We start from the raw sequence: 8,781 nt of genomic DNA, 5'->3' as shown, positions 1-8,781 counted from the left end.
GACAATGCAGACACTGTGAGTAAAATTATAATGAAAGAGAGAGAGAGAGAGAAAGAGAGAATGGACTGAGAGACTCATTTCTCATTTGTATTCATTGGTTTGCATGGATTGTCTGCCCTTACCCCTTCAGACCTTCCACTGGTTTGAATTCCGTCACACATACAGAGCTCATCGGTGGATTTATTAGCAGTAGAGAGCGCGACTGTGACAGAAACACATATATGGGACAGATGTGAGGCACTTTAAAGCCGCCGTTTTGTATGTGATGTAAACGGGAAGCAACTATCATGTGTGTCTGGATGGAATGTGCCGTTGACCTTATTTGTTTTCTACACACGTATACGACAAGGCTGCTCGCAGTTATTTTGTGCTTTTAGCATGCTAACATGCTCACGATAGCAATAGTGAGTTGTTGTTTACCAGGTGAAATGTTTCTTAATCTTGGCTGCAAATGCTAATTAGCATCAAGGAAAGCTTAAGCTTAATTTTGTAGGTATTTGCTTTTAAAGCAAAGTAAAACACTGAGATGGAGATCAGCAAACCTTTACCGTGTACAGCTTTTATATTACAATTCATTCCGAGATGAATGTGTATCTAAGTTATTGTCAATTCATCCAAGAGCTGTCACGGCATTTAACTCAAAACCACAAACGTCAGCCACGTGGAGACGTCAGAAGAAGAGTCGAAGGCGGGGCCACCAATGTCAGAGGATTCATTCTCTGGGGACCATGAATGTCTCGTTGTGCAGATGTCTGAAAAGCAAAGCATCGCTTCCATCCCTTGAGCCACATTGTGATTTTATCAAGAGTTTTTATTTATTAAAATTGTGTCATCAGCAAAACAACAAGATAACAGCCTCGTATGAAATATTTACAAAAGGTGTTCCTTGAAAATAATATCTTTTGGTTTACTGTATTCTCATATTTACAGTGCAAGATAATGCAAAATACTGACTGACACGTTGAGAAAGTGGCACTCACTTGTGCCATTAGATTCAACACTTTTAAGTCCAAACTGGAAACATAACAGCATTTGTAGACATAAAGTATTCAGTCAGAGCGTTATTATCTACGGTACAGTGAGATGAAAATATTATCAGTTGCCGCTTTTTGAAAGCTGCTTCAGCAACGGGTAATAATTCATCAAAAGACTCAGAAATGAGTGCAACTGCTTTCACACTTAAGAGATTTCATGAAAACCACTTTTTCTCCTAACCAGCTCTGCACAGGCTTGCAAAGGAGTGGCCTTCTCTGTCATGCATGCCTGCAATCTTCAACAGGATATTTCCCCATTAAAACCTGCAGCTGGAGGGAGTCACACAGTGTAATACAACAAAGAGGCATTGAGCTGAAGAGAAGCCATCAGCAGAAACTATGAGCGGTCATATCTGTGGTGACCGCAGAGTCTTTTTAACAGCATGAATCTTGCAGAAAAGGGAAGCACAGTGCTTTTTTAAAAGTTCAATCTAATTACTTCTCACCCTGCATGATTGATTTTGGCAGAACTGACTGTGCGAACTCTTTTGTTCAAACAACACCTTGACCCATGAAATACAAAAACATATTTTTCCATCGCATAATGTCTCTACATGTAGCACTTGAAGTAGATCAGCATGGTAAATCAATGTAATAGCTTGGTTCTTGCCCTTTTTTGGAGTTACGCCCACATGGTTAGATGCACTTATTGTCAGTAGCTTTGGATGAAAAGCAAAATAAATGTAATGCAATGTAGCAATACATGAAAGGCACATCGCTGATCAAAGAGACACTATTTAACAAGTTCAAGTCCAATGGTTGTCCACTGAATACTTTCAGGGAGAATAACTTGTGACAATGTTGTTTTAAGAATGCCTTTTTTCTTAAAAAAAATGAAACTAATGTTTGCTGCCGTCCTTTAAGTGTCGTGGTGTTGTTCCCCCGGCAGTCACATTAGTTGCTGTGGTCACAGATGTTTCTGGATTATTGTAGAAAAAGGTCAGAATGTCCAAGTTGTCAGACACATTGTTGACTGTGTGTTCTTGCCATCTTGGAGAGCGTCCTCTGTTGACCTGCAGAAATCAAAAGAGATGTCAGCATCAGAGAGGCCACCGCTAAACGATATCGCAACACTGGTCGTCAGTTTGTTCTTCTGACCTTTGATTAAAGTAGAGCTATTTTGTTAATTTGGTTTGAAGATTTTTTTGTTTTTTTTTCCAACAGGCCTGACAAAGAGGGCAGAGCTACTGCAGTGTGGAATCCCAGCAGTCGTAACATCCCATTTACTTTTGTTGTGACATCTCTTGTGTAACTTAATGTGTACAGAGGGCCTCCACATTTAATGAAAGTATCCTCTAACCTCTGCACAGCTTTAGAAATGAAATCCTGGAGGAAAAAAAGCTGAGCGTAAATGATGTTAGTCAACATATTTCACGCTGAAGTGGACCTTGACCCCGCCTTCCGAGCGCTTCCAGTAAGGAGACTATCCCGGGGTTAAGTTGCGCCACACTTCAATACATGCCTGGCGTAATGACTAGCAGGTGTTCAAACGCTACCGATGTGCAGTGACGAAAGGGTCACAGTTCATTTGAGCTATTCTGAAACCAGCTGCTGCATCACAACAAACACGGGCTGCCAGGAAAGAGCTAACATTTTGGAAACAGCCCAAGTCGACTGTTTGTACTATGTGGCATTATTGTGTAAGACAGATATTTACATTATTGTGCAAGACAGATATTTGACATGCATTATTGTTTTGAGTGTATTCATATTAAAGAAGCAGGTTTTATTCACACCTGCAGGGGACGTTGCTCAATAAATAATTGCTCATGCTGTGACACAATGCTAGTGACTAGTCATTACAATACCAAATGAGCGCTCTGGTTTACAGAAAAGAAAATATAAACGTAAAAGTATGTATACATATGCACTCTATTTTATGCATTTGGACTTGTTTTGATACCTAAAAACAATATTTCAGCGCTGAGAAATTAAAGGCATCACTCATTTTAAGGCAAATTATGACTAATGATGATTATTTAGAGATCATTTTACAAGTTGATGATGAGAACATGCTTATAAATCATGACGGCATCAAACTGAATACAATCTGCATGTGTTCATAAACTAAATTAAGTGAAGATTGTACTCACCACAAATATACTCATGCATGTATAGAGTCCTCCACAGGTTCAACTATAACAAACAAAACAATGAACATACACATGAGATTACTCAAATAGTCTACACCCTCAAACTTTAAAATACGTACAATACTCTGCTGACAAAAAGGACTTTGGGATAAACTGACAGCAACAATTAGAGCAACAGTGACCTCTGCTGGATAAACGTTTTACCCCTTTTATAAATCTTTCCTAGCTTTCATTTCAGGGCAGACAATTAGACACAAAGGAATGTTATCGTCCAATTTGTCAGGAAAGGACAATACAGTAAGAAAAAAAACAACGATATGTTTAAGAAGATAAAAGTGTGAACAAATACATTTAGAAGTTAGAAAAATTGACTCTGAGTATCTTGGGTCTTCGACATCCAGACAGGGAGCGTGTAATCCAACTTCCAGACACGGGAAATCATTTTTAAATTTTTTAATAATTTATAAAAGACTGACTCCAACCTGCAGAAAACATGACAAACATTTACTTTGATGTCTTACACAATTTATTTAGAGCTACCAACCATCCTTTTTCATCCATTGGTCAAAATCTTCCATTTCTAGCTCCAGCACGGAGGGCACGTCTTCTTCAAACATGGGCCTGGAAGGTACAAAAGTGTTTTGACATCAAATAACACACAGAAAACAGGTTAACAGGTCACTTTAAAAATCGCCAAAAGAGGCCACACAGTGGTGTTTGGGACTATGACGCACTGATGAAAGTGCTGCAATATTTGCAGTTTAACTATTATGGTGCTGGTGGTGTAATTCCCAGAAGCAAATGCTGTATCACAGGTTGTCTCCATTGCACACAGGACATTTATATATATATATATATATATATATATATATATATATATATATATATATATATATATATATATATATATATATATAGCAATTTTGGACACAGTCTAGGACCAGATCAGTGACCAAGTAATGACAGACATATTTTATGTTTGTCATTGCTTGACTTTTTTTAAATTTTTTTTTAGATTTTTCGAACTTTTGATTTGTTATTTTTTCTGTAATCAGTTTGCTGCTAACCAAGCTGTTAGCATTAAGATGCTGATGTGTTGCTTTTGTGGAATAAGACCAAACTATGTGTAGTTTACTGTGCTGTACTTCCTTTGATGTTTGTTTTATGTTTGTTTTTTTTTAAATTGGTGTTAGAGTTTTGTGAATCCCATTTCCTTCTTACTGTCCTAATTCCCTTTTGGCCAACTCTTGTTTCTCTAATGTTCACTGATTTGAAATCTTATTGAATGTATTGTGTTTTCTTCAATACTGTTTTCACAGTTTCACAATTGCTTCCATGATGACTTTGAGGTCAACGTCTGTTTTCAACCTTTATTTGAGGTGCTGTTCAGCTCCCAGCATATAGCCACGCACCGACACACACGTCGAGAGAAGAATAATGTGTTTGCATTGTATCTGAAGGCAAAAGCAATTTGATGGACTCAATGTATCAAGATATAATGTTCAGTAGCAGTCAAGACAGATACATAGCCACAAAGTTTTCTTGTGTTAACCCTACATTACTTTAACTTAACTCTCGCGGTAGAAAGCGCATAATAACTGAACCTCTTTTTCACAAAAATCCTGTTTTTCAAACAGAAAAAGTGGTATCTCTCTCCAAGCATTTGATATGAGGATGAGCTACTAAATGTTTCTGTGAAATTTGTAATTTCCCACTGTCTTTGAAATTAGCAAAGAAGGAAAAAGTTAAATTCTCAATACTTACATTGGCACCTTCTCTGTACTGGACCCATCCAGATATGGATCCTCTTTTCTCAGGCCTATGAGAAGAGAACACGGCTCAGTCATCTTCATTAAGGGAAATCGCCATCTTTTACTTAAAAGAGCTAAACACTAAATAAGTTGAGTATTCATGAGTTGTATTAATAGCCAACACATATTTTTCAACAGTATTAAGTCAAAATAGGAAACAAGAATGTGAAAAGTTCCCCAGAGATTTTTTGTGCTATTTTTTTAAAATGCTGAGATAATGTACAATTTGACATGTTGATGATTTAGCAGGAAATTTGATGTTTGAAAGTATACTACACAGATTTCTTCCAATGCTTTTAATGTGACAAACAGAAATATTTCACCCCCATGAACGAGTTCCCTCTCGTGATGAACATACCTTGATTCCTCGCTTTTTGGTTGCACCTGCGGTTGATAAAGATACCGCACACTATCATGCTGATGATCACGACCACCAGCACCACAGGGATCAGGATGATGATGAGACTCAAACTCTCCGTATCTCCTCCATCCTCGGTAGAATCAGTCGCATTGCCGTCCAACGTTAGGTCAAAAGTCTCTGCAGAAGCAAGGCAACGGTCGTCTGTCTTCAGATGTGTTACTTCTGTCATAAACGTGTGCTGCTGTGTGTGCAGGGTCGCTCTCATTGTCCTGACACTTAATCTAATGACATAGGTAGTAAATTACCATGACATACCATTCCCATGTCCTGAGCCGGGATCTTCTTCGGGAATTGGATCTGGAAGCGAGCGAAGAGGAAAGATTGGAGGATTTTACTGAAACATGCCCGACAACATTTTTTCTCTTGTCTCACCATGACAATGTGACAAGCAGTGACATGAAAATGCGTTATATTGTTACATTCTGAATTTCTTGTATCGCCTTCCTGAGGTTGGATGATAAACAACACCAGATTAAAAGCTATTGTGGACTCACAGTCTGGGGGGGGGTCCTCCGGTGCTGCAGTGGCTTCAGGATCAGATGGTTCTGTTTTAACAACACAGAGAGAGAGAGAGAGAGAGAGAGAGAGAGAGAGAGAGGTACGTGATCATCGTGACAGCATTCTCAACGAGGAAGTCCTGTGAGTTTTTAAGATTTATTACACATGGCCAAGAGGACACTTGAGCGTTATCTGATTGTTTGACGTCTCATTCCAAAACGACAGGCTGCCTTCTACTGATATGCTGTTAGAGCTTCCACTCCTCTAAAAAAAAAATAAAAAAAAAAAGTTCACAACAAGTTAAAACTTGTAGAAAGCCTTTAAAGTGATTTTGCGCGGGCAAGACCGGGTAGCTTCAAATGCATTGAAGACAGCAAACCTCACGTTTTAACAGAATGAGGAGCCTTTCAGGGAAATTACCATCTGTGTTTCTCTCTGTGTATGTCATTAAAAAAGAAGTTGTATTCCTATCTGTCTCTGATAGAAAAGAGGAACCCAAAGTCCCCTCACCAACCACCACGCAGTCCCCTGACGACCCTTCACAGGTGTGAGAGCACACACCAGGTGAAAAGAGTTTATAATCTGCAGTTAAAAATGTTCCCAGGAGTTGTTTTTTTTTATTGAACAAAAGTATATCGTTAGTAAGATATTTTGCCCTGAAGAAAACACCATCGAACTTTTAAAAGTTTCCTGATTTACATCTGTAAATGTCTGATTCTCATCAGCAACAGTGTTTTTATGCTGCTCTTTGAGTAAGTGTGTAAACAAAATGTTACTAAGAGGTCTAGCTTCACAGTGTCCACGTTTTGGCCACATGGTGTATTATTATTTCTCTTATGTATTATTCTCGTCTCACCTGATGATAATTCTGTTTCAACGTCGGGCTCTGGAACAACTGCTTCCTCTTCCGGTGTGTCAGTGTCTGGGTCTGCGCCGTCATATTCATCTTGGCATACCCCTGCAATTTAACGCCTCTCATTACTTCATGGTACCGTCATTAAATGGTGAAACATGTCCAGCGTTTATATTGAAAGTGAAACACAAAGAGAACGAGGACAGTGACTTCTGCAGGGATTTCATCCGCTTAGTTTCTAAAACAACATCTGAGAAACTGTCACAGTCAGATCACACAGGAACTTCAGACTTCTGCCAGCATGTTTTCAAACCGTTGCTACAAAGACCGAAACTGTTGCAAAATGCTCCTTCAGGCCAGCGCGTATAGTAGGTGGAGATACGCAACATGTTGAGCAAGTAGTTCCCGTCTGAGCTTTGTCACAATGCAAACGATTTCACTTTGTGAGAAAAAAGTTCCTCTTTGGTTTAAAACCAAAAAGGAAAGGAGCAAAAGATCACTTTTTTAAAAAAAATACTAGGACTACAGTGTGCAGTATATTACACATATAATTATTTGGCTGATCTTTAAAAAAGTTCTATTGTTTAACTTGAAATCGGGATTAAGTTTTCCCAAAAGGTTCTTCAAACTCTAACTTCACCTTTCAGTCCTTTTGGGGTCCTCAAGCATGGCTATTTAATTCATCCGCCCTATCAAGGCGTTCCACTCACAAAGTGTTAAAGTGCTAAACTAAAGCGCAGAAAGAGAAAGCAGGGAGGAGACATGGAAGCGGAGGTGAGTCGGGAGGGTAAAGAAACTAATCTTGGAGTCCTACCTGTTCCAGTCAGAGCGGTCAGCAGCAGCAGCAGCAGCAGCAGAGGGGTCTTCATCCGGGGCCCTCTCATGCTACCAGCAAACATAATGCCATTGTGTGCCCACTTCCTTCTCTACTGTCACAGCATCACACACTTCCTGATCTGACTAAATATATGAAAAGGACGGAAAAGAAAAAAAAAAAAAACACTCACACACGAACACACCCTCAGAGTCACTCAGATAACTCACTCGGATGTGATGCAATCGACTGTGTGCTTGTCGCCACAAGTCTGACGGCTCCTCAGCTGCGGTACAATCGCATTCCTGCCGGTTCAGTATGCAGCCCTCTGGAGCGAGGGGGAAGCTGAACAAACTTTAAGGAAGGAAAAGAGAGTATTTGTGTGTGAGCTCAGCGAGGGCCAGCTGGTCGTGTATCTCTTGAGAGAATTATGAGGGTGTTGAGCTCCTGCTTAAAATAACTCTGCGGCTGTGAATGTGCTCCATGTTTGTTTGTTTGTTTGTTTGTATGAGAGGCAGGATTCTAAATCGCTCTTGTGTTGTAAAAAAAAAGCAAAAACTGGTCTCATATATAATGGTCAGGCTGTTGTGATTCTCTACGGATGAAGACTGTTGGCCTACTTTGAGAAGACAACAATCGTTTCTTCATCTCGGAGCAGAAACATGGTGGGAGCAGGTTTCCACAGGTTTGAGGTTTCTATCATCTGTGACTATTATCAATACAAAATGTCTTTTGCAACTTTCTCTGAATGCTGGTTGTTAGTTTTCCCATGCCCGAAGAGCATTAGCCAATAGTTGGTGATTCTCACATGAGATAAATCTAACTAAAGGTTAAGTGATCCAGGACACGACATGCTCCATGAGAACAAAACACACTTTTCTATTAAAATAGTAAATAACTTCAAGATCAATATGTTACAGTCTGGGGATTTAGTATGCCAGAAAGAGATTACACGTGTCCCAAGACATAGTATGTCAAATGCAGTATGCCAAATATATGAGGATGTACTAAATACGGTCACATTTTGCAGTTTGCAAGCTGGCATTCTTTTCTGGCTGTTCTGACCCACAATCCTCTGCTGCAGATGTATGAGAAAGAGAGTCAAGATTGTTATGAGGTTCCTCATGTTATCAGGAAGTAGTGTGTCCCAAATGATTGCATACTGCATGCAACAGTATATACTTCACAAGGGCAGCTGCTGTATGTATTAAAAGTTCAAATAATGTTTAATCTCTCCAGTGTTCTCGGTCTACTTTG

General features: G+C 39.4%; 1 protein-coding gene across 2 annotated transcripts; it reads right to left on the bottom strand.

The window, feature by feature from the left end:
- Positions 1–858: 858 nt before the first annotated feature.
- Positions 859–7,703, bottom strand: tmem154 (transmembrane protein 154). Of its 2 annotated transcripts, none has more exons than XM_068589212.1 (9): positions 7,525–7,703; positions 6,714–6,815; positions 5,854–5,904; positions 5,615–5,656; positions 5,297–5,476; positions 4,892–4,946; positions 3,672–3,748; positions 3,128–3,170; positions 859–2,047 (listed from the first exon to the last, which is right to left on the bottom strand). In XM_068589212.1, the coding sequence occupies exons 1-8, from the start codon at positions 7,607–7,609 to the stop codon at positions 3,139–3,141; spliced, it is 624 nt and encodes a 207-aa protein (XP_068445313.1). In that variant the 5' UTR covers positions 7,610–7,703; the 3' UTR covers positions 859–2,047; positions 3,128–3,138. The 2 variants fall into 2 exon arrangements, 1 of the variants encoding a protein (XP_068445313.1); XR_011078197.1 differs by having other exon boundaries at positions 2,035–2,047; positions 3,649–3,748.
- Positions 7,704–8,781: the final 1,078 nt, after the last annotated feature.

Source organism: Clinocottus analis, unplaced genomic scaffold (assembly GCF_023055335.1).
Source record: "Clinocottus analis isolate CAN_PGR_092001 unplaced genomic scaffold, fCliAna1.0.p SCAF_22, whole genome shotgun sequence".
Taxonomy (NCBI): domain Eukaryota; kingdom Metazoa; phylum Chordata; class Actinopteri; order Perciformes; family Cottidae; genus Clinocottus; species Clinocottus analis.
The sequence above is the reverse complement of the archived record's forward strand: the minus strand, read 5'-3'. Positions and strand labels throughout refer to the sequence as shown.

Bases quoted from the DNA above. Each gene is read 5' to 3' on its own strand.
- tmem154 (XM_068589212.1), bottom strand. From the start codon at position 7,609: ATGTTTGCTGGTAGCATGAGAGGGCCCCGGATGAAGACCCCTCTGCTG. The intron at 5,477-5,614 runs GTATGTCATGGT...TTGCTTCTGCAG, and splicing joins CGGCTCAGGACATGGGAATG to AGACTTTTGACCTAACGTTG. The intron at 3,171-3,671 runs GTTGGTAGCTCT...TGTTTGTTATAG, and splicing joins CCAATGGATGAAAAAGGATG to TTGAACCTGTGGAGGACTCT.